Consider the following 25,893-nt stretch of genomic DNA (forward strand, 5'->3'; position numbering starts at 1 on the left):
GGGTCAAAAAGCAACTGTGCAAATTCATGGAAGACTAAATCTCTTGAGGGCTATTAAATTTAAATTCCCTGCTTCTTACTAGGAAATTCTTGAACCACATTTTTCTGGAGGATGGGAGACCGTTATTCAGAAATATCACTAGAAGATTGTCCTGACCTGGGCATCTACTGTGGTCTTTGACAGAGACAGAACACTGGGTTAAATTAATTTTTGTTCTGACCTTTTTTTTTTTTTAGCAGCAATAGCTGCTCCAGTTTTTTAAATGAAAAAACAAACCTTTTCAAGAATGAGAAGCATTAATAAAATAGAAGCTTTGCGAATGTTTCTTTTTGATTTTTTTTGTTGTTTTTTAGATCTGTCACCTCATTATTTTGAAATAAGAAAAAGAAAAAAAGTCTCACTTTTTTTTGTTTGTACTGTACTAACTTCAATAGGTCAGTCTTCTGATGAGAAATGTTCTAGGTGAAGTATATAAATTTTTAGTAGAAGCACTGTTCCTTTGGAAGGAGACCCTCCTTTTCTGCATCAGATTTGAATGTAGCTGAGAAATAATTTAATTTAGCTGACATAATCTTCGTTTTGTAGTGCAAAATCAGTTGTTACATGAGTGCTCCATAATCCATTTTTTTCCTTTCAAACATGTATGTCCTTGCAACGAATTTTTAGCAAGTATCTGGTTACGTGCTGCAGATTCACTGTTGTTACACATGCAGTTTTCCTGTGTCGTGGTTTAGTCCCAGCCGGCAACTAAGCACCACACAGCCGCTTGCTCACTCCCCCCAGGTGGGATGGGGGAGAGAATCAGAAGAGTAGAAGTAAGAAAACTCGTGGGTTGAGATAAAGACAGTTTAATAGGTAGAGCAAAAGCCGCGCAAAGAAACAAAGCGAAACAAGGAACTCACTCAGTGTTTCCCATGGGCGGGCAGGTGTTCAGCCATCCCCAGGAAAGCAGGGCTCCATCACGTGTAACAGTTACTTGGGAAGACAAAGGCCGTCACTCCAAATGTCCCCCCTTTCCTTCTTCCTCCCCCAGCTTTATATGCTGAGCATGACATCATATGGTATGGAATACCCCTTTGGTGAGTTGGGGTCAGCTGTCCCGGCTGTGTCCCCTCCCAACTTCTTGTACACCCCCAGCCCACTCATCGGTGGGGTGGTGTGAGAAGCAGAAAAGGCCTTGACTGTGTGAGCACTGCTCAGCAGTACCTAAAACATCCCTGTGTATCAACACTGTTTCCAGCACAAATCCAAAACACAGCCCCTTACTAGCTGCTATGAAGAAAGTTAACTCTATCCCAGCCAAAAACAGCATGCTATGGCAACTCATTATTTGGAGAACACTGTTCAGCAAAAGGCCTAAAATCAGCTTCTCTGAAGTTGAAGAAGTTATTTACCATTTTGCTTACGCACACATGCTTTGCCAGCTTACTAACTTTCAGAAGTTCTCTATTTTCTGTTTTCATCTGATAATCAAACTGATGGCGTGCTGTTTTTTTAGTTGAGTATGCTCTTCAGAATTATACTGTATCAGGTCTTGTTTGATAGTGTAAGATAAGACTATATTTCTTTTGAAAGTAAGTAATTTGGCTTTTGAGTGGAAATAAATTAAATAATTTCATAACATGAAGTGTAGTTTTGATCTTGCAGGAATTGAGCTATGATTTCCTCAGTGCAAACTCTACACCTACTTCTGTTATGTTTTTTCTCATATTCTTTTCCTCTCTCCCTTTCCTTCACTACCATTTTTAGGTCCTCTGAAATTCTGTTAGCTATACTAGGTACTTCAGTGCTACAGAGTTTATATCAGAAAAATCTGAATGTATCTTTTATTGCTGCTTTTCTTATATGTGCTTATTTTACTCAAGTTCTTTGTGCTGTGAATACGGAGTTCCTATTGTAATCCTTATGAGTTAACCTAGTGTTTTCCAGTGTTGTCACTACATTGCTGCTTCCTGGCCAATTTTGGCTGTGCAATGATGAAGGCAGCCTCAGGTACTCAAGATGTCAAAGTATCTTGTGCTGGTTTTGGCTGGGATGGGGTTAAGTTTCTTCATAGCAGCTAGTATGGGGCTGTGTTTTGGATTTGGGCTGGAAACAATGTTGATAAAGTAGGGATGTTTTAGTTACTGCTGAGCAGGGCTCACACAGAGTCAAGGCCTTTCCTGCTCCTCACCCCACCCCACCAGCGAGTAGGCTGGGGGTGCACGGGAAGTTGGGAGGGGACACAGCCGGGACAGCTGACCCCAACTGACCAAAGGGATATTCCATACCATATGATGTCATGCTCAGCATATAAAGCTGGGGGAGGAAGAAGGGAGGTGGGGACATTCGGAGTAATGGCGTTTGTCTTCCTGAGCAACCGCTACGCGTGATAGAGCCCTGCTTCCCTGCAGATAGCTGAACACCTGCCTGCCGGCGGAAAGTGGTGAATGAATTCCTTCTTTTGCTTTGCTTCTCCGCGTGGTGTTTTTTGCTCTACCTATTAAACTGTCTTTATCTCAGCCCATGAGTTTTCTCACTTTTACTCTTCTGATTCTCTCCCCCACCCCACCTGGGGGGGAGTGAGTGAGCGGCTGTGTGGTGCTTAGTTGCCACCTGGGCTTAAACCACGACATACCTGCAAAAAAGAAGAAAGTTAAAGATATTGCACCTAAAGACCTCCTTTACTGCCTGTCCTGTCAACAACATTATGTACAAATTTATTATTTTGTGATTATTTTTGATGGAAAAATGAAGGTAGCAGGACTTTTAGTGTAACATCAGTCTTACCTTGCCATCGATTCTTTGTGCTGGTCACTATTCCACATAGGGTAAACCAGTACCAGGTGGATTTTATAGTCTAAATCGGGGTCTTGGTTCCCTGGAAATGAATGGTCTTCTGAGAAGTGAGCTTGGAATTTGAATGTTTGTTATGCAAAGTCTCGTAATCGCAGGAAGACTTTAGAGAATCTGCAGATTGATAAAGGTTGAAATGACTGACACAAGTAGATACGAAGAAATAGAAGGTAGATTGGTTTTGTAGGGTGAGGTGGGTTGACCTTGGCTGGCTGCCTGGTACCCATCAAGCCACTCTATCATTCCCAGCTTCTCTACTTCCTCTGGAGCAGCACAGGGGGATGGGGAATGGAGATGGCGGTCAGTCTGTCGTGCATTGTCTCTGCCACTCCTTCCTCCTCACGCTCTTCCCGTGCTCCCTCATGGGGTCTCGGCCATGGGAGACAGTCCTTCACAAACTTCTCCAACATGGGTCCTTGCCATGGGCTGCAGTTCTTCATGAACTGCTTCAAATTTTTATTTTTATTTTTTTTAAATTGTGCAGGGCTATTACTGGTATAAAAGGTCTTTAATCTTGTTGCTAAGGTGTTTTTTTCAAAAAATCAAAATTCTAAACCTATGTCAGAATAAGATCTCATTTGTCTCTCTTTCTTACTATCACTGTAACAATTTTACCCATCAGGTTTTTTTTTTCCTGAAGGTTGGAAAAATAAACTTTTTTTAGTGTTAAACCAAAGCAAATCCTCAGGCCTGTTTGAAGAGAAACTGCTTGGTTGTTTATGTAGAAAGATTAAGTTTATAAATATTTAGCATGTATCTGTATTACAAAAAGTTTATCTAGCTTATAAACAGAAGGTTTTCGGGACAGAAAAACAGTTATAATTGTCAGACTTCAGAACTGCTTTTATATATGTTTCTCTTTAATTCGTTGTAATGCTGTTTCTGTGGTCATTATAAATGTAATCTCTGTTTGTGTCATCTGGAGGGCAATGTTTTGTTTTGTCTTTATAGAGTACAAGAATGTATTTATATTGGAAGTTAGGCAATTGGCATTCTTAGTTCAGCTGAATAGCATTTTGTGTGCTAAATAGATAATGAAGGAATACAAATACACTGAGGAAAACACAGTTTCATTTAGGACTCTAATTGTGAAGCTATAATTCATCCTCTTTTAATTGATATAAAATGTCTAGATCAATTTGAATTCTAGAATTTAACTATCTGAAATGGGTCATTTTCTCTTTTGGTGAAAAGCTATTCAGAAAATACAAAAATGTTAATACTGTGCATCTTTGCTTCTTTCAGACAACCCCATGGTTTGCTCTGCCTACAGCTGAATTCATCGCTAGTTGCGGTTTTGTTCTTAGTTTGCTGTGCTTCACAGGAGAGGTAACTGTTTTAAAATCAAAATATTTCCTGCAATTCCTCAAATCTAGTAAATGTGCTTGTAATGATAGACCTAATGCTTGCTATTTCTGCTGAGAGATTTCTGAAAGCAAAAGAGTTTAATCACTGTACCTTGACACTGCCTGTGAGTGGGTGTAATGCTGTCTTACACAGTGTAGTCTAATGAAAAATTAGCGTGGGGTGTTTAGATAATATGAATAGAAAACATCTGTCTATATTTTCTGTATTTTTAAGTGTTTTTCCTCCTTTTTAAATGTTCTCAGATTTTCATGGATCTCAATAGTGCTAGCACTATTGTTTTGCGAGTCTTGACCCAAGCTACTAGTCAAGATACTGCAGTGTTGAAGCCAGCTGAGGAACAACTGAAGCAGTGGGAGACACAGCCAGGTTTCTATTCAGTCTTGTTGGTAAGATACTGTGGAAAAGTAAGCTTTGAGTAATTTTGAATGTGGCTCTCTAGAATACTGTTGAACCGTGACCTCTGGCTGAGAGAAGCCTTGAGACATCGTGGTTCAGCTACTGGTATCCTTATACTGTGCAGTGGCAGGTGTTGTCATCACTGTGTCTCAAAGCAGGCTCTTTTCCCAGGCATTCAGGAGAAGGAGGAAATCCAACTGCTAGGGGCATGGGGGGGTGGGCTGTAGTGCTAAACCTGTTGTTGGCCTGTCGTGAATAATAGAAGGCGAAGAGGACCCTTGTCAAAGGAATTACCTTTACTACCCCATGAGGCAGGGACACTTTTATATACCAAGGCAGTAGCCACCTTTTCTTTATTGTGGAGTTGATGTATTATGACCGTTTTCATAGAAGTTCCCCCATGCTTTTCATTGCAGTAAGTCTGATACCCAGCTGGGATTGCTTTCCTCTTGGCAGTAGAGAGAGACTCCCAGGCAGATTAGCTGACTGGGCTGGTAGTAAGGTTCCTGAAATGGGAAAGGTGAATACTTCTAAAGGTACTATGACAATTGATGAAATAGATGCATTAATATGGTGCAAGGTGATGAAAACAGTCAAAGAAGGAGACCGAACTGTTTCAGAGAAGACAGAAGTTAACAGTGTTGCTATTCTTCGATTCCTGTGTGTATGTTTATAATAGTCTTAAAAACACAGATAAACTGCTTTTCCTACAAACATCTGTCTTCCGTGCATAGGATGAATGACTCAGAGTCGTGGAGTGTCATATTCTGTTCTCCGTAGACTGTCTGTTTCATTTGTTTGGGAAGTGGAAGGAGAGTCAGGATTTAGGGAAAGGGGAAAAAACAATCTGACTTTTGAGCTGTCAAATTGCATTTTACCCACTGCCTTTGCCATAGTGTTTCTGTGGTGATAAACAATCCTGATAGAAAACAGCAGAAATTGCCATTGACTGGGCATTCTTTATTTTCTGGATGTTTGCTGTGAGAGCTTGCAGCTTAGGTTGTAGACAAGTTGAGCACTCACAGGTGTAACTGAAGTTGATGTGAGTTAGGTTTAAATGTAAGGGCTAAAAATGCAGGGTTTGAAAGGACAAATACTGTTAATTCTATTAATGTGGTTAAGTAACCCTGTTCGGGGACACATTGACCTTTCTTCAAGTGTGAAATAGAAACAGTAATCTTCCAAACTAAATAGAAGTAGAGAATCTGCGCTTCTTTGTTTAACTTTATTATGACAGGGGGACTGCCTGGGAGACAAGCTAGTTGGCACCTTCTTGGTGGAGCAGAAGAGGGTGGAGGGAAGCAGGTGATTATAAATGGAGGGTTGGTAAGATAGTTAATCTCTATGGGATATGGAAAGTAATGTAATTACTTGTTGTCAGATACATTTAGCTTCATTCCTGTTGCTTCTACCACAGCATTACTGTGTTATATGAGATACTTTATGTTTTGGGAAGCTCATATATAGATACAGAGTATATAGAGAGGTTTCACTGGTTCTTGTGTAGATACCTTAGCCTTTTTTTGAATTTCTTACTCAGGCCCGGTCTAGTTTCACAGTATTTTGATTTGAGGAAGCTTTGCTTCCGATGAATATTTTAGCAAGGAGGGGAATGGTAATTAGAAGACTCAACAACTTGTTCTGAAACTCCCATTTTCTTTTTCCATGTTTCATTTGTTTTGCAATACTTTTCATGGATATGAGGCTAAAGCGGTGTTTGAAGTTTCCTCTTCGTATTGTCAAACACTTAAGTTGCACTTGAGAAAGGTCAAATCTTTCAGAGGTTCAATCGCTCTTCCTAAATGAGCTTCAGGGAAGGAAGACATGTTGCATACAGATATTTTTCATGTTGTGTGGTGTTTATCAGTGGGCTACAACCTTTTTGGTGTTTTTCTAAGGGTTGCTAGTTTTGGAGTCGATACCTTTGTTGGCATGCAAGTCTGTTTGCTTTCTAGTGATTGGAGTTTGTGAGGGTTTTTTCCAGGTTGGGTGTTATATCTAGGAAGCTGTTACTATTATAGAACTGGTTTGAAGAAGGTTAAGTTTTGGATTCATAGTGAAAACCCTTGCTGAGGTCCCAGGTGTCTATAGCGCTGAGTTCTTTGAAGGTTTTATTTATAGTTCTTCAGACATAGCACCCAAAAGTAGCAGATGCTATTGACCTGAATCACTGCATTTTTCATGTCCCTTCTTAGTGGCCTTCTAAAAGTAATTGATACAAGTGGTGTACTCTCTTTCTACAGTGCACTGTATAATAAGACCACTGAGCTCACGCCTATTTGCTCCCTAAAGGAGGGAGTCATGTCTCACTCCCTTGAGAAGGATCCATCTGATGCAGTAGAAAACAGGAGGAGAGCTGCTGCTGGTCAGGGTAGTACCTGTATTAAGATTCAACAGCCTACCTTTATTTTAGCTTTTCCTGCTTGGTTAATTTTACAGCGTTACTATATAAAAAAATCCTTCTATGTTTGTCTGTATAGATACATATAGGTACCTAAGTGTGTATAGATAGATACAGATATACGTATGTGTATAAATACATAGCTTTTTAGTAGTAGAATCTAGTTTCTTAGAATAAGCATAGGCAAGTTTGAGAGTTGCTGTCCTACCAGGTCTCTGTTTTGCAGTCAGCATTGGTAGTCAGGATGGTTCTCAGCACATGTCGCAATAATGAAGAAATCTCCTGAAAGGTCTCAGAAGTCCATTCCACTGCACAATACAGAATAATTTCTTATCCTAGTCAGAATCCAGCTATGTCATTAAAGAGTTAAATAACTGGCAGGTTCTAGTAATTACTACAGTTTTATTCCCTGCTTAGCCAGATGAGATTAGAAATGTATTTGCCTTATATGTTGGGTGTATTTTTTATAAATCAAGTATTAGGGCTAGTGATAAGCATTTTTGTAATCTTAAAAAATTAATGCTTAACACATTATTTCACTTGTCTGTCAAATGCTGACTAATACATTTTGTTTATATATACGTGCACGTACAGATGTGTATGTGTGTAAAGGTATGTACATATGCAAGTGTGCGTGTTAATACAATTTCTAGCCTGTCTGTGGCGTATTGAGCAGTTTTTAACTTACTCTTTTTTTTAAAACAGAATATCTTTACAAACCATACCCTGGATGTGAATGTAAGATGGTTAGCTGTGCTGTACTTTAAAAATGGAATTGATCGCTACTGGAGACGGGTCGCACCACAGTAAGTTCTGAAATTCTTCCACTTCACCTTCTACAGCAGGTTTTGTTACGCTTGCCAAACTGGAAAGGAGCAAATTCCTTGATTGATAGAAGTTACTTTCAAATTCATGGTGAAACTGATAAAATGTTTCAACATTTGGACTCGCTAATGAACCAGTCTGTTTTTGTTTTACTTCTTACAACTCCATTCATGTTTTACTTCTAAAAACTGAGTTAGAAGACTATTTCATAGAAAACAGATTTTGAAGTGACATGATGAGCTTTATAAAGTTAACACCTGCACTTTCTGATAGTGGCAGATGTGAAAGGTAGGAAATCTCTTGAAGAGATTATTAAGGAGACATTTTGTTTAAGCTGATTAGTAATTCATACTGAACATATACATGAGAAAGAGGAAGTAGCTATCATAATAGCAAGTTCAGGTCTTCATTTTCTGTTGTTCTGGTGTGTGGGTTCTTACAATGCATCACAGAAAGTTCTGCAAAAAAGCTAAAAATCTAACCAGTATTGTTGAGGACCAAATAATTTACGTAAAAGTTACAAATAATGCTATTATAATTTGTGGTACCTACAGAACTGTATACTTCTCAGTGTTCTGTGTGAAGTTTTTTTTTTCCTTTAAAAAGCAGGTGTAATTTCAAAAAGGGTTTCAATTTTCCTTCACTGTTTTCAGGAACTAAGAAAGACCTGGAAGTGTTCAGTCTGTCTTTTAAATGCTAGTAATATAAATAGGTGGGACATCACTGTCAGGTTGTGTAGGCTGTAAATTTGAATTCCAGGTCCAGTTTTTATGGATCATGAATCTAAGCTAGTTCAGAAAGTATGACATGATTTTCATTGTGTTCTTTGTTTGAGATAGTTTAATGTATTTTGCCTTACATTGTAAGCTTTTCTGAAAATGCACCAAAAGAGGGAAAAGTGATGAAATTCTGCACCTGTAGGATATTTTAAATAGTGTAGTACCCCTTTGTTATTACATAAAGCACTAGAGTTTTGTATATGTGGATTAGTATACAATTGCGAACCATCTGCAAATGTTTGGATTCTTTATGCAAGAGGAAAATACTGTTTAACCATTTAACATTTCTGGTTTAAGTGATGAGGTAATGCTGCTTACGTTACTGGTACATAGCAAGCATTATTCAAAGCAATTAAAATATATGGTTCCAATTTTTTAATATTTTTAGATAGAAATTAGTAGCACTTCTGGTGAAAAAAACCTGGTTCATTTCCTGCAGAAATAATGACTACAATTTTACTGTTTGAACCGAGGTAAGAATTGAGTAAGTCTTGCAATGTACTTTTTCTGTTGCAAATTTAATGTGATTAAAAAAAATAAAATCATTGGCTATTATTAAATATTCCATGGAGTAAGTATACATTACATTTCCTGTAGAAGTCCAGTTTTTCAACATTTCTAATTTTTCTATCACAAATTTAACAAAATTACTGTATAACATTAAAAAAATTATTGGCTGCTGTTAAAGATTCCATGTGGTAAATATGTATTAAATTTCTATTCTATGTCTAATTTTCTCTCTATTTCTAATTTTCTTTGTAAATTTCTCACTTGTAACATCTTGACAGTATTTTGCAGTTACCCAGATAGCTTTTCTCTTAGTGGAATATATTGAGGGCATTTTGAGAAATGCCACTTTTAAGCTTTAATTTCTCAGTTGTTTCGTGAACCAGTTGTTTTGGATACCATGGTTTTTGAAGATTTCATTGTACAGCCTGTATTTTTGTTGTGCTTGCGAAATTCTCATCTTTCATCTCATCTGCCACATCAGCGGCTGTCCCATGTCCATCCATGGTAGTACCTCAAAACTTGTTCTGATCTACCCAGCCTGTTGGTAAAGCAGATGTTGGATTTGGAGGTGACTGGTTTCTGCTGCCTCGCGAAGGAAAGGACTGATTTGATACCTGTGCTTTTCTCAGTGGGATGCTAACTCAGGTCTATCTGCTTTACTCAGCTGTTGATTTTCACAAAATCTAAGGAAAAAATCATACCATTGACATTTCTGCTCTTTGCCAAATGCAGTTGAAACTTGCGAGGCAGTTTGAAGTATTATGGGAATTGGAGGAGGGTTCTTGCAAACAGATAATATGTTCATATAGCCTTAATTCCTTAGTAAATCAGTGCTAAAGATGATTTCTTTCAGAGCAATTTGTCTTGAATGTTTACGTACTTGTGGAGAACTTTCAACTTCCAAGAACTTTCCCAGTAAGTTAAATGCCTCTATTATAGAAGTGTACTGAAGTTAGTTTCAGATCAGTCAAGCAGAACTAGCTTTACCCTTCTTCTGAGCATTTGTAATTTCTCAGGTGCTACTAGTACAAAGCAGGAAAATGTTGAGATCATGAATTCTTTGGACAATACAATAGTTGAGTGTTTCATTCTGCTAAAATACGTAGCTACAGAACAGTGAATAGAAACAACGTCGTTTTTTAATAAAAAGTGAGCCTTCTGAAATACTTAGCTTTTTGCACATGTTCACCAATGCTGTCTGTCCCATTCATGCTACTTATTCTCCATGTGCCTTGGACTTAAAGCAGCATTTCACAGTGAGAGTGATTTTAGAGATGGGCCTACGAACTTTCTCCCACGTGCTTTCTCAGGCAGCTTCCCAGACTGCTGTGGAGAAGAGCCTAGGATTGTCATAGCCTCTTTTCAGGCACAGTTTGGCCTGTTTTTTGAAATTCTTGTCAGCCTTCTCAAAAGGTGGTCTCACTTTATGATTTTGCACATGGTTTTGTTTTCTTCAGAAATGGCTTTTCTTGAATTCGAGTGATGTTAGGAGTTCCCTTTCTTGACCATGTTTTTGATTTTACAGATTATTACTGTTAAATCCTGCCTTTTTTGGACTTTGTTCTCTGATTTGATTACTGTGTTGGCAACTTTAATAATACTTCTCAAATCCATGTTTTTATTTGTTTGAATGATAACTATAAATAACTCTTCAGGTTTGGATTTCTGGTTTATGAAATAGTAGACTACTTTTAAAAAGCTGCAGAATAACCTTTTAAATATTTGGATACATGTTTCCCCATACCACAAGCACAGAAGAAGGTCAGAAACTTTGAAATTGTGAAAGGCTACAGGACAAACACTCAGAAGTTCATCTCTAGAAGAATCACAGAATGACAGGGGTTGGCAGGGACCTCTGGAGATCATCTAGTCCAACCCCCTGCCAGAGCAGGTTCACCTAGAGCAGATTGCACAGGAATGTGTCCAGGTGACTTTTGAATAACGCCAGAGAAGGGGACTCCACAACCTCTCTGGGCAGCCTGTTCCTGTGCTCTCAAGTACCACCCTCAAAGTAAAGAAGTTCCTCCTCATTCCTTCCATCTAAACGGATGGAACTTCCTGTGATCAAGTTTGTGCCCGTTACCTCTTGTCCTGTCACTGGGCACCACTGAAAAAAGACTGGCCCCATCCTCCTGGCACCCACCCCTTCAGTATTTATAAGTATTTACCCCCTCACTCTTCTCTTCTCCAGAGTAAAAAGACCCAAGTCCCTCAGCCTTTCCTCACAAGAAAGATGTTCCAGTCCCCTAATCATCTTTGCAGCCCTTTGCTGTACCCTCTCCAGCAGCTCCCTGTCCTTCCTGAACCGGGGAGCCCAGAACTGGACACAGCACTCACCAGGGCAGAGTGGAGGGGGAGGACAACCTCCCTCCCCCTGCTGGCCACACTCTTCTTGATGCACCCAGAACTTGTTTCAGTTCTTGATTTGGTGTCATTCAGTGCTGAAGGGAAATAACTTGCTGAATGATACGCGTTCTTCCCGACTTCTAGCCTGCCGTTAACTTCTGTGTGGAGTCGGGGGCCTTTCTTGCGGTGTGTTGCGGGAGGATGAAGACGCTGCTGGGGGCGGCTGCGGCGGTGCCTCCCGCGCGGGGTGGGCCTGCAGCGGGGGCCCCGCCTCCTCCGGCAGATGTCGCTGCCGTGTTGTGTGAAGGGTAAATCCCGCCGCCGCCCGCCGGTGGGCCCCCAGCGATGCCGGCAGCCAGCGCCCGCTGCCGCTTGCACCCCCGTCGATTTCTCAGGGTTTTGTCACGACTCTTTGCCGGCTTGGCTTATCATAAGCTTCTGTGTTTGAGGCGTTCATCCTCACGAGTCTCTTTCTTTCCCTTCCGTTGTTTGTTTGCAATGGCAGAACCTTAATTACAGCATTCTTATTTATAGTAGGTAACGAATTGAATGCTTGCTGCTCTCGGAATATGCATGTGATGTGGTTGATATAATTACGAAAAAGTAATTAAGGCAAGGGGCCTCATGAGCTTACAAACAGGGTAAATGGAATAATAGAGTAGAACGGGTTTTTTTTTCTTTACAAACCAGGTTTTAGGTGCTTTCTGTTATCCCTGAAAGTGAGTTTCTGTACAAGCTACATTTAATTGAGATTAGATATCTTAATTGTATTAATAATAGTTTTCAAGTTTTAGAAACCACTTAGAGTATGCATGTATGCGTGGAAATTACGTACTGCCTTTTTGTGTTTAAAAAAACCAAAAGACCACAGAAATTTATTTCCCTAAAACATCATCTCGTTGCTTTAGGTAATAACTGAAATAGTTCCCTGCAGAAAAACTTCTACTGTTGCGGAAATATTTGTAAACTTTACCCAAAATGTTTTTAGGCATAATTTAATTTTAACTAGAAATATCTTAAAGCCTAAGTCTTGTTAAAAAGTCATTTAAATGTGGTTTCTGAGTGCTATAAATTACCCTTGAAAATAAGGCTTAGTGCGCAGTTCTGAGTCACCAGTGAAACAATAAATTGTCCCCTTTGTCTACTATACTTAGAATAACTCTTTGGTTTAGGAAATAGTGAGTACTTGCGTTATACAGAGGGGAAAAAAGTGAAAACTAGAATATTGTTGCAAATGTTTGATCTTAAGGTAAATCCTACCTCTATTTTTTTATTGTTTTGCATATTTAGTATTTGTCTAGATTAGTGTAAAAGTTGTGTTTAAGGGAGCTTTATGCATCATTTTAGATCTCACTATATAAAACTAGTAGGTGAGTATGTGTGCCTGAGGTCAGACAACAGGAAGTGGTTCTGTTCATGTGTTTCATCTCCTTAATTTCTAGACACCAGACTTCATTGAGATGTGACGATTGCATGCATGCTTCTAAATTTTTGCAATGTTAGGTGAAAGAGTTTCATCTAGACAACCTTGTGTGATGAGTCTTTTTATGTACAAGAAACCGCTTTCTAAGTGCTATCAGTAAATGAAAGTGGATTTTTTTTTTCCTGATTGTATAATCTATAAACACCAACAAGGCATTTTTAAAAGCAGTTTGTTATGTTTCCTGCCTTGAACTTAATAGAAAATAACCTGGGTCATATAAAGTTTGAAGTAGTACAGGAGTGATATGATACTGTAACTTCTAGTCTTAAACTGATAGAAGTCACTTAAAAGGAATTATGAAGAGAATGTAAAGCTGCACTTAAATTCTAAACCATAAAGGTTAGTTTTCTTTTATCTTTCTTACTAGTTTTACCTGCATTTTTGAGGACTGTATTGGCATATTTTTCACTCAAAAGTGTAATTTTCAAAGGATGCATATTTTTAAGTGTAGCTATATGACTTGCTTGTAGAAAAGGATTTGCAGTAGGATTATTGCTTTTGCAAAAAGAGCTGTTCATCTGATACCATGATTGCCTTATACTGGGCAACTTTTTGTCATGAGTATACATGGCCAAAGTCATGCTCAAGTCATCAATCCCCACAGTAATAACTGTATAATAACTGTGTAATAACAATCCATTTATAGTTTGTACAGTTTTCCCTTATTTTCATAATATATCTGGGTACCTTACTGTGTGACCTTTATCTTTTGCCATTTGTGTTTACAAAGGTCCCATCAAAACTCGAGGTTAAAAGGCCTCATAAATATTAGTCTGTTTCACCGTTCCTTCTCTTTTTAAATATCTTCGAGATAGTGGAAAACCAAGGGATGTTCTTTTGATAGTTTATCAAACTGAAATACATTACTTTAAAGAAAGTGGTGTGTAAAAGTAATTTTCACCCTGTCAAACGCAGATGCACAAATGGAAATGATCGTTTCACTTCAGTGTCTAGTAATACTGAAAAAATAATTTGAAATATGAATTAATAGTTGTTTTTATTGAAAATTAAGTAATATTCTAATAAATTTGTCCTGACAGTGCTCTTTCTGAAGAAGAAAAAACTACATTGCGTGCTGGACTTATCACCAACTTTAACGAACCAGTGAATCAGGTTAGTGGTGAATGTTTATTACTCTCCCAGCAAATGCTTGTATTGGTATATAATTTGGTTTTTCTCTTAACAGAGTGTTTAATAATAATAAAGTTTACAAGTTTCAATTTATGTGTTGCCTTTCAGACAGATCTTTATGTTGAAGTGAGATCTTTTTCCATGGATAATCACTTCATAGAATTACTTAGGTTGGAAACAACATGTTTTGGCTCTTTGGTTTGTTTTTTGTTGCAGTGGCAGTTTGTTGTCCCTCGCTGTTTATGTATCCATTTGGTGAAATAGTTCACGGAATGGATGTAGCCCAGAAATAACCTTCTTTCCCTGAGTAATTTTTTTCAGCTGTACCTGTTCTCTGATCTGACTCCCAGTATAGCCATACAAGGAAGCGTAGTGATGGTGGTGTAACATCAATAAGCTTGTTGAGAATGCGGCTGCATAAACCCACCTAAGCAGGATTGCTGTCACATGTCTAATCACAGCATCAACAAATTTAAATAGGAATAATAAAGCTTCAGTATGGTAGTGTCTTGTCTTACATAAAATGACTAATTTTAAGCTACTATTTTTATTAGAATAAGGATTTATTGTTAAATTGAGTATAGAGCTAATGTTAGGGGCTCAGAATACACGTACGCTAGATGAATAAGTTTTCCTTCTGCTAACTTACTCTTGATCGTGTAAGTATGATATTCTGCAAGGAAGTATTTGCTAATATTTTAAGCTAGGTCTTAAAAAACTTTTTCAAGAAAATACAGGAATGATTTGCATAAGGTAAAGCTCAAAAAGAAAAGGTATAGCAAATAAACTTCCGTTCTGCAGAAAGTTCAGTTTCAACTTTTCAGGATTCCTTGATGCAATTAACATTATTTGTAGGATTAGAGCAATGTATCAAAATTAGGGTAATTTAGTCTTTGTAGAAGGCCTTTGTGCAATGAAAATTTTGACTAGAATTTGAAGTTTTTATTTCAAATGCAATTTTTTAAAATGCAGGTAGACATAGAAAATGTCTTAAATTTGTAGTGCAGGTATAGTTTCAATGTAAAAAATATGACCAAATATTACTTGTTTCTTTATTTCAACCAAAAAGAACTATGAAGTATGTCATGTTGGACTGTGAAGTGTGTCATTCATGCTACTACTAGGTCGTATAAAATTTATGAAATATTTAATTTTGTGGTTGCATGATATTTACATTTCTAAAAAACTAATGTTAGCTGCATTGTATGTAAAATAGTTCAAAATTTTTATCAATTTTTCCATACCACCATTAGTATTTAATCAGTTTGTTTGCTAAGACAATAGTATGGTATATTTTATAGTTATTAACTGCTGATGAACAGTTCTGCAGTTCTGAGACTGTAGTTGCAGGCTGAGATTGGAACCTTTTTAACTGACATTTTAAAGACTAGTGGCTTTATGTATTTATTTGTGTGTCCTTATGATATTTTTGGGATGTAGTCTTTTAAGATGTGGGGGATTTTGTTTTATTTTATGCCAGCAGCCTGCTCTTAAATGATTGCCTAAACAATTGTGATATAGAATTGTGTTCACAGAGCCCATCTCCCCTTCTTTGTCCCTTGTTCCCCAATCTGTGTTGTACATACCTTGAGGTTTCCTTTCAGAGGCACCTTTCATTTAGTCCCTGATCTGCTTGGTACACCTGAATTTTGTTATCTTGTGTTCCTGATGAGTGCTCTTTTCCAGTCGTAGATACTTCATAACACAGTTGCTATCTGCTTGTGCTTTCTGCATCGTAGAAGGTAGAAAAAATTATGACCTGTTTATGTACAAAAGATAAAAACAACCCAAAAATATAAGAATTAGACATAGTATTGAGGTGTGATGAGACAAGCTCACTTCCAGGGGAGGGGAAAAAGAAAAATAGAACATACCATATGTTGGGAGCATAGTTTCTATGGCCTCTGAAGATATTTACCATATGGAGGAAACAGAGGAACAAAATACTCCTTGAAATGTATGATAGCAGATTTTTTTTTTCACTTAAAAAGCCAGTCCTCAAGGAAAATGTACTCTTGGCATCCCTGGAGAGGTTGCTGCTTGTATCACATATGGAGAAGAGTTTATTTGCTCCCTCCTGCCAATTGACATCACTTGATCCAAAAAGAAATAAGACTCCCAGCTCTTCCTTGCAAACGTTGACATCAGTTTTCTGAAGCAATTCTTCTCCCTAAGCAAGTGGGTAGGAATGAATATTGTAGGAAGTTTTGTGAGGTGGTCAGACTTCAGATGAAACGGCTAACAAAGCAGTAAAGGAGGGCATGGCTATTTCCTCTTATGCCCCTAAGTCGCTTGGATTCCTTTTTATAGCGTAAGAATGTGACTTCTTCCCTAGGCTGGAAGTGTGGTGGTAGTTGTAAGGGTATGTTGAAGGTGAGACCATATGCTCTATCTAGCAATTTATACTGGGATTTTTTGCTTCAGGTTTTATTTGGCTGTTAATTTCTGCATTGTACATTTCCTAAATGATCTTTGACTTTGTGGTATCTGTGTTTTGTTTTGCTTTTTTTCAGATAGCAACTCAGATCTCTGTACTGATTGCTAAAGTTGCCAGGGTGGACTGCCCAAGGCAATGGCCAGAACTTATACCTACTCTTCTAGAATCTGTGAAGGTCCAGGATGATCTTCGACAACACAGAGCACTACTTACCTTTTATCATGTTACAAAGACCCTGGCATCCAAACGGCTCGCTGCAGATAGGAAACTTTTCTATGATGTAAGTAATGTGATGCAATATTGCAGAGCATGCAAACCATGTATTGCCACTTCCTGTGGTTAGCTGGCAGTGAATTAATGGCAGGTATGTCTGCCTTTGAAACAGAAGTGCTCTTACTTTGGTGGGTATTTGTACAATATGAAATAACTGGAACTCAGTTTCTAGGTTAAATGCTTTTGAGATATTTATTAATTTTGCATGCAACTTGAGTGTTATTATAATAACTTGTGTTAAGAAGCAGAGCTTCATCTACAGAACAATGTCTGTGTATCAGCCTTATGTTAAAATGTCGTATAGTAGATGAATTTGCAGTGTTTTTGGAAGTGTGCTCTGGATTCGTAATTCAGTGTAGTCTTTAAAAAATACTGGGTTTTAGGCTTCCATACCACAGTATTCTTTGCTTTTATTGTCAGTGGGAATGTGTTTGGGGTTTCTCCAGATCAACTTCTTTCTCCAGGTTAATTAAAAGGCAAGATGTGAATGCAAATGCCAAATCTTGTCTCATGCAGCTTATATTCTCCATTGTAAGAATCCACTGATTAGAACACAGATTTACCTTTGGCTGTAGGCTGTTGCCTCTCCAATCCCATGTGGCGTTAGGCAATGATGTAGTACAGTTAACTGAATTTAGTGACTTAAACATCTTTTCCAAACATGTTACATTTGAATTTTCAAAATTTTATTTTATTCCTCCGTTTTAAATAAAAGATTATAGTGCAGATAATGAGGACTATTTCTGAAGGTTTACTTATTTATCTATGTGCAAAAAATTTTTTGGCTGTGTAATCATTAAGGTGAAATTTTAATTGTCAGGAATCTGAGGAACCAAAGGCTGGCTCTTGTAATAGGACAGGACTGAAATGATGATATGTTGCTATGAGATGTGTGAGGAACAGTGTTTTCTCTCTATGCCATGTATAGGTATGGTTGAATATAATCTCTGTATAGGAAATATTTGTTTATATTTTGAAATTTATTAGGCCATTATACATGATACAGATAATTGTACCAATACAGGTTTTGGTATATTCACAGAAACTAATTCCAAAGCAATAAAGAGCGAGTGAAGTAATGACCTCTTTTCTAGAGCTCTCCTAGACCAAGGTGTTGCTTATACAGCCTGGTTATTCAGCTTACAATATTGTTAATGGTCAAGGATATAGCAAAAAAAAATCAAAACCCAATCCCAAAGCCCCACATTCATAAAATATCCAAATCCATACCATCTCAACAGAGGGACAGAGAGGAATTTATAGGTCATAAGATCCAGTATTTGTTGTTAAATTTGTCATGTCCAACAGCACCTTTGCTGTATTTCCACCATCTTACCAGGTTCAAAAAGAGCTCAGTTACCTTCAGTCAGTTTTCTGTTTCCAAGAAACTCATTAAGTTTGTATGAACCTTATGGAATGCCATTTTTCCAGCATGGTATTTTCTTTGTATATTCTTTTGTCCTTAGAGTGAGACAACTTCACACATGCAAAGAAAAGACTTACAGCAATTTTGTTTAGATGTGTAAGGCAGTTCTTGTAAAAAATACTGAAATTTCATTTTAATAAACATACTCTTTAAGCAGGCTCTTTATGCTTAAATGTTGGTTTTTAACTTGTGAATATGTTCAGTATCCAAGGTTCCTCTATCATCTGATCTTGACGTGAATGAAAATTTTCAGTGCATTCAGTTTCACTGTGTTGGGAAAACTGCGTGCAGTTTTTTGAACTTTAGGTGGGAAGAAGAAATTTTCTGAGCATCTGGCACTGTAGGGTTCACATTTAAGGGTTCTTTTTTTTTTAGTAATGTCAAAATTGAACAACTTTGAAGTCTGTTTCTTCTGTTTCCTGGTAAAGGGAATTCACATTTGAATTCTACATTTATTTTTTTAGTACAGCTTTGGAAACACTTGATAAATTTTTCATGTAATATGGTACTTGAAATTACTTGTTTAGAACTTCATCTTTCCAGTGAATAATACAGTTATGATTACAACTACATTAACGATCTTCAAGGTAGACTTGGCTGCTTTAGTACAAATATACCATTGGTGACGTGCTTATAAACATCTATTTTCTTTTGAGCCTGTTTTTTGGGACTTAGTTTATTAAATGACGATGGTGGCTCTTGGAACTAAAACCAGTGAGTTTTATTTTTCTGTCTAATAAAAATGTACTACTACTTTTAGGAAGAAACTGATTGTATGTGTTAAAACCTGTAGTATTTTGGCTTTTTTTTAATAATAGCACATAGCCATATAGCACATATTGGAGAAGTGTTATTTATGAATTTACTGCAAATCAGCAAAAATATCAGTTACATTTTTTCCCCTAATTAATTTGACATTAAGCTTTTGAGTCTTCCTGTTGCTTCATGGCCCTGGTTTTGAAAGAATGCTGTTACATTTTTACAGTTTATCTGAAAAACTTTCTTTTTCTGAAGCTATCTTCTATCTTAAACTAGAAGCACTTTTCTTTACAGTCCTACCATAAAGTACAAGAAGGTTTTGGGTACCTTCTCTGCTGCTGCATACACACCATTCACTTAGGTCTCTCTGTTGAACTTCAGTGAGGGGTTTTATGATTATTCTGATTTCTTTGCTGCTTTGGGGATTGCTGAATCTTTGAAATATGGTCATAAATAGGAATCCTCATGGTTATTGGCAGCTATGAAATCCAGCACTGAACAGGTCTGCCATCTTTGCTTTTACTGTTACTATTCATCGTGAACTGGTTTCATTTATGAAGCTATTTCATATTTATTCTTTAGCTTGGGTATCTTTTTACCACCACCAGTATGCTTTGCCTGTTTTACTGACTAGAGGAAGTTAAGGCAGCCTAGCCCCATAACTAGGTCTTTAAGTCCTGCAGTAATACAAATTATAATTGCTAGTTGAATGACTTCAAGTGTAAAAATGTGGTGCGTGCTGCTAATGGATACTGTGTGTATTTGTAGTTCTGTCCCCCCAATTTTTAATAAAGCAATTATTGTTTTGAATTTTTTTAGTATGAAGGTACTCTGATCAGATGACAAACAAATGGGTTTTATCCAGAGTATATTCTAGGACTATTACTGCTGCTTTGCAACTTTTTGTTGTTTTTTTTATCTGAGTTGTTATGCTTACTATCGTGGTTAGTATTAGTGTATTCTATTTAAGAGACACCCCCCTAATAGCCAAAGTCAACCCCTAAAACATTATTGATAATTATTAAATGATGTGTTTTTGCAACTTCACGAACATATCATTGAACAATTACCAAGAGTTTCTACTGTCTCACCTTTACTCAGTCAAAGGAACCAAATAAACAGGTCATACGTGCTTTTGATTCCATTGATATAAGGTGCAGCAGACTAAGTGCAGTTTCTTCCTTAACTATGAAGCTGTCAAGTGCTACCATAACTGAATGAGAAATTCTTTCTCTTCTGTTTATACTTCATATACCTTTATTAGGTAAGCACTGTTTGGGAACTGTAATGTGAATTAACATTGAGATTTGTTCAGTGCTAGCTGATTAGAAACTATTTCTCGTTCTAGATTTTAAATAATTTGAGGCAAAAAGTCAGGGTTTGCAGCTATCAATAAAATAAAGTTAGTTTCAGCATAGGCATTGTTCAATACTATTTTTGTTAGAGATAGGCATGTAACTGCTAACTGTGTCCCAGAGTAAGCTGATTCAGATATTAACTATGCTGTAAGACAAACAGTTTAAGTCTTGTGGGAGAGGAGATGATGAGGAGAGCTGATAGGTTTTTTTGAGCCTTATACCCTGTTATAGACCTGTGGCTGTATTTAATGAAAATCAGATAAGAAAGGAGGCCTAAATAGTTACCTTTAAAGTGGTAGAGTCATAGACCGAGTAGTCAGGGAAGCAGGTGAGTATTGTAACATCTTCAAATTAAGACAAGATATTTTTCTGGAAAACATCTTTAGAGCAGTACAACTCAGTACAACAAAGAAGCAAGAGAGACACTGTGGTCCGTGGTATGCAAGAAGATGGATTAAATAATTTAACAGTCTAAACTGGCCCTTAAAATTTAGGAATTTATTATGCTATAGCTAAATTCAGGAAATCAAATCTATTGTTGGTCTTTCTTCCTTTTGCAGCTTGCATCAGGTATTTATAGCTTTGCGTGTTCCTTGTGGAATCATCATACCGATATGTTCCTACAGCAAGTTTGTACAGGGGATGAAGCTGCAGCCTCAAATTCACTAGAAAGAACCTTGTTGTCCTTGAAAGGTAATAATATAGAATGATATTAAATATAAGGAATCAAGTTAAGTTTCTTCACAGTGAATGAGTAAGACTTCTTTGGCAAAGAGTTAGCATTCTCTAACAAAGCTGTGCCCATTGGGAAAATCTGTAATTGTAGTTTATTTTACCTGTACCTTTGGCAAGGCAGAAGGAGGATTGCTCACACGGAAGGGGGAGAAGGTACTCTTGTTTCTCAGTATGTACCATTCTGATGTGCATGTTGTAAGAAGTCAAAGTCTAGGAGGTGGGAAAGTGGAGGACATAACAGGATGCCTTTTTACATGTGTTGTAATTTAGGCTTGCATCTGTTTATCTTTAGGCACTTAACTGAGGAAGCTGAGCTATAAATTTTGTTTTGCTAGGTTCACCCTGCATTCAGTGAAGAGGTAGCCTTAGCAGTCAGTTTAGATCTTAGGTTGATGCTCAAGTACTTATCAGTGGGATGAATACATATCCTTACTGTACTTTGCTCCTTTGAAGAATTGAGATGTTTGTGTGCGGTGCTTGCAATGTGGATGATACCAGTCTTGAATTGTTCCAGAAGATACTGCATGTGGCTTCTCTGGGTTATAAACCTGAGAAAATTCCTAAGATGGCTTCTGGACCCTAGTTGACTGTATGTGACCCTTTTCCTGCTGCAGAACCTTTCAGAGGTTGAATACTTAGAGCTTTTGCAGAATTCTTTTTGATTCAGTAGTTCTTGGAGTTCTCTTCATGATTTTACTCACAATGTACTGAATTTTAAAGTAATTTTCACAAGATTAGGTTTATGTTAAGTATGGTTGAGGCATTCAAAGGCCCAAAATTAAATGTATTTTTTAATATGGAGAATTGGAAGAAAGGCACAGCAACTGTAATTATAATCGCATTCTGAAATCTGTTGGAACAAGGGCTGAGAAATATCTACACAAGTAACTTTTTTTTTCCTAGTGCTTCGTAAACTGACAGTGCATGGGTTTGTAGAACCTCATTGGAGTGTAGAGGTGATGGTAAGTGACATATATCTGCTTCTAGTTCTAGATCAGAAATCTTTTGTGGTGATTTCAGGTGGTGTTAGAGCTATGTTTAAAAATCGTTGGAAGGCACTCATTTGTGTTATGTAAAGGAAGATCAAGCAACATGCGCTCAGAGCTGTCCTCTCATCAGTTAAGAACTGTCAGATCCTAGATAGATCCTAAACACTGTGACAGCAATGGCATGATGTTTAAGAAAAAGAAAAGGTACCCCTTCCAATTTACATGTCACGTGATAGTGACACCTCTGTTGCCTACTGGAAGATGTCTTATATGCACTTTCCCCCCATCATCTGAAGAGGATGTTTATATTTAATGATAAATGTAATGGCATATTTGTCCTACCAAATTCTATTGCTAGAATTTGTCTGAATGAGATGAAAGCCTGTGGTATGCAGCCCATTTAGGGAGAAAATAAAAAAGAAAAAAGAGAGAAACCTAAGCATCTCCCTTAACCCCCAAAATTGCCTGCTTTGCTGGAGGAATTGGTTACCTACGACCTACATCCTAAACTAGGAAGCTGAGAACAGGAGAGAACTGGATAAGGAGATTGTAAAGCATATGTCTATATTTACCTATACCTTCTACTAGAGATGCTATGCTGTTTGTGTAGTAATGATAAGATCACCTACTCAGTCTGCTAGCTAGCTAATTATGTGTTTTATGAGGAAATTGCTTGTTCAAGATAATCAGTTAGTTCAGTTAAAAGTGGTAAGGTGATGTCTGAGCTAGTAACATGTCTGAACTGTTAGTTAGACTGTCAGTTAGACTCAACTGTCTTCTCATAATGCAGTGCAAAATAAGCTTCATCTTTAAAAGACACGTATACTTTTATTTTTTCAGGGTTTTCTACATGCAGTGTTTGAACGGCTAAAACAGTTTCTGGAGTGTAGTAAGTATCTGAATATTTTTACATGTTGTTAAATATTAGAAGCTGGATGAAAACAATACAGTTTAGTTCATTATCATTAATCATTTAGGTGCAAGGTATTTTTTAAGTGCAAAGCTGTTACTTTCAATACTGCTGAAACTGTCAGAAAAGACTTCAGTAAAAATGTCCTTTTATATCGACAGACTAAAATCCCACCAAAATGATACTTGGTGTGATAATGTCAATTAAACAAAAATAGATTTTAAGCCATTGATTGACAAAGTATCCGTATTAAAATATGTAGATGCTACTAAAACCAGATCATCTTGAGTTTTCTTCTTTGGGAGGGTTTTACGTTTTTCTTTTCCCTGGAGTTTGCCATCTATTTTGGTAAATGTCAAATGGGAAATAAAGATCACATTCAGCTATATATGTACTTTATAACTGGAAGAGTAGTAGTCTGAGACAGGCAACCACAGGTTAACACAGTCAACAGAAATATCAGCATAATTGGCAGGTGTTAGCTGAAGCGAGCAAAAAGGAGATGTTCAGCAGTGTTGCATCTGAACTCGCTGCTCTTTTCTTGCTTTTACACTTGTAGTAGACCTGGTGCAAGCCATTCATTCATTTGAAGCCTGTCAGGTCATTCTTTTAGGATACAACAACACTTTTTCTGAGAATAGATGTCTAAACTGAGTAGAAAGAATTTTCTGATAAATTATGGGACTTGGCTCAGGAGCCTCTATTTAGGTGAGAGGGGCTGATCTGGGCTCTGATCCTCATTTCTAGAAAAGATGGGAACTGCCACTGTGTTAAATGCCAAAATAAAATACCTTTTTTGCACTTCTGAAATGCAGGCTGCTTTGCATGCAACTGTTTACCCCTTCCCCTATACTATAGTCATGCTCTTTCTGCCCTTCTTTCATTTTTTTGCAAGATGGTTGCCTAGCTTTAATAGACTGATTTGAAGGCCATCCCATCCTGAAGCTTGGTGATTATAGTAGTCCTCTAGAACATGAGGACTGTGGGGTTTGAATGTCCTAAGATAAGAACTGAGCTGAAGTTTTCCATTTCCACTTTTCTAATCAATAAGTTGTTTTGCAAAAGCAGGCACGACTGTCTTACAGGATTAGTGTTTACATCTATTATATCATGGTTTTGCCTGTATGCATTCATTATGGTTCTTTTTGTTTTTCTCTTTTTTATAAAAGCTTTATCTGCTTTTTGTAAATTTAAAATGTTTTCCAGTGTCCATAGTAAATTATTTTTTAAGGTGGAGTTTCTAGAAAAGCACATAGTATTGTGCAGTAAGGATATACCGTAATTTTAATAAAAGGGCATTGTCATCTTTTCAATGCTTTTGTAGTTCTTGTCTATGCTAGTATTGGTTTGCATTATTTTAACTGTCTTTTATCACTGAGTTGTGTGTAATGATGTCCCAATTGTTTTATCCTGATTAGTTACAGTGAATTTCACTGCAGTTGAGAGAAACTGTTATTTCCCTGCCCCCCCCCCCCCCCCCCCCCAGTACTCATTATCTTGAATTTGACTTTGAATTTATACTACTATAGAACTTTTTCCTGGCTGCCACAATCCCTGAAAAAACAGATAAACAAGTGTTAATTTTTTAAAACTTAGCTATCCGGAAAGAAAAGGAAAGTCTGAAAAAATGATAGATGTTAAATATCTGATTTACCAGGTAGAAGTATAAGAGCAGAAAACGTATGCAGAGATCGTCTAGAAAAGATTATAATTCTGTTCACTAAAGTGGTAAGTAAATTATCCATTCAGTTACTGAATAGTTTACCGTTCTGGAGGAGCAGTTCCCATTCAGATATGTATGTGCCTTAAAGCCAATAGGTTTCAGATCTTTTAAAGAAATGGAAGGTACTGCAACTTAAAACTTCTTTTATAAGATACATTTTTGAAATTATTTAAAGAAAAGGGTGTCCGTTTACTCATGCTGACGTAAGTTGCAGCAGTAAAGAATATGTTTTCTTAGCTCAAAAAAATTTTAATGTATTCTATAAGTAAATTTTTTAGCTAGGATTTTGCTCATAAAAGGATTCTGGAAGTTTTGCTAAAACATTGGTATGCATATTGATGAATAAAGAAGAGATAAATGTTTCATCCTGTCTTTTGTAAGTAGTTAGATTGCTATTTCTAAGGCTCTGTTAGTTTTCTTGAATAACTGGCCACTTTTAGTTTTTTGAAGGAAAATTAACAAAAAACTTACTCTCCATGACTTTCATGTTATATAATACATTTGGAGTTGTGAGCTAATTCTGTGCAACCATTAATTGTATATATTATTGGAAGGTAATTTTAGCATTGTCACTTGCTCTGTTTTTAAAAGATATAAAACCTACAGATTTCCTATTGTTTTCAGATTCTGTTTTGGGGCCATGGGTCTTACCTAAATATTCAGCCTAATTATCAGAATTAATTGAATTGAGGTTGTTCTGACCCAACATTTTTAGTCTTTGTCATAATACTACTCACTTTGAACTACCTAGTAAAGTATGTGAGGCACGTGCTTTTTTTTCCTAGATCTGAAGACAAAATACTCTTTAATAGATAATTTACCACCTGTAGATATTCAGATGCCAGACTTCAGGTTTAAGCATTTTTGCAGTAGTAGAGGAGATTAAAGGAATTGACGAGTGCATTCTAGACCACTAGTTGTAAAAGCTAAGCTGAAGAAGTGCTTGTACTGCAGTGGAGCTGGAGAAAAAAGAATAACAAGTTATTTCCCTCATGCCTCTTTTACTTACAATAGTTCTAATACGGATGAATTGTCTGCTAAAATGTTCAGGATTTTAAGGGTGGCTGATATGTTTTATATACTGTGTTGCTAGCAAGCTGGTCTAGTTGAAAAAGGGTCTTGTTTCTCAAACTTTAAAAAAAGGTAATTTTGGACATAAGTCAAGAATTTCAGAGCAAAATAATGCTTCATTAACCATTGATACTGATC

The 25,893-nt window shown here is 37.1% G+C and overlaps 1 protein-coding gene across 1 annotated transcript in view; it reads left to right on the forward strand.

Moving 5' to 3' along the window:
• Positions 1-4,449: 4,449 nt before the first annotated feature.
• IPO11 (importin 11) overlaps positions 4,450-25,893 on the forward strand; it is an 87,854-nt gene continuing 66,410 nt past the window's right edge. Inside the window, exons 1-8 of the mRNA XM_059833651.1 lie at positions 4,450-4,589; positions 7,706-7,806; positions 13,984-14,056; positions 16,588-16,791; positions 20,888-21,020; positions 21,966-22,024; positions 22,892-22,940; positions 24,619-24,689. Coding sequence (XP_059689634.1) covers positions 4,452-4,589; positions 7,706-7,806; positions 13,984-14,056; positions 16,588-16,791; positions 20,888-21,020; positions 21,966-22,024; positions 22,892-22,940; positions 24,619-24,689 — 828 coding nt within the window. The 5' untranslated portion in view covers positions 4,450-4,451. The remainder of the gene's footprint in view (positions 4,590-7,705; positions 7,807-13,983; positions 14,057-16,587; positions 16,792-20,887; positions 21,021-21,965; positions 22,025-22,891; positions 22,941-24,618; positions 24,690-25,893) is intronic.

Source organism: Gavia stellata, chromosome Z, assembly GCF_030936135.1.
Source record: "Gavia stellata isolate bGavSte3 chromosome Z, bGavSte3.hap2, whole genome shotgun sequence".
Lineage (NCBI taxonomy): Eukaryota > Metazoa > Chordata > Aves > Gaviiformes > Gaviidae > Gavia > Gavia stellata.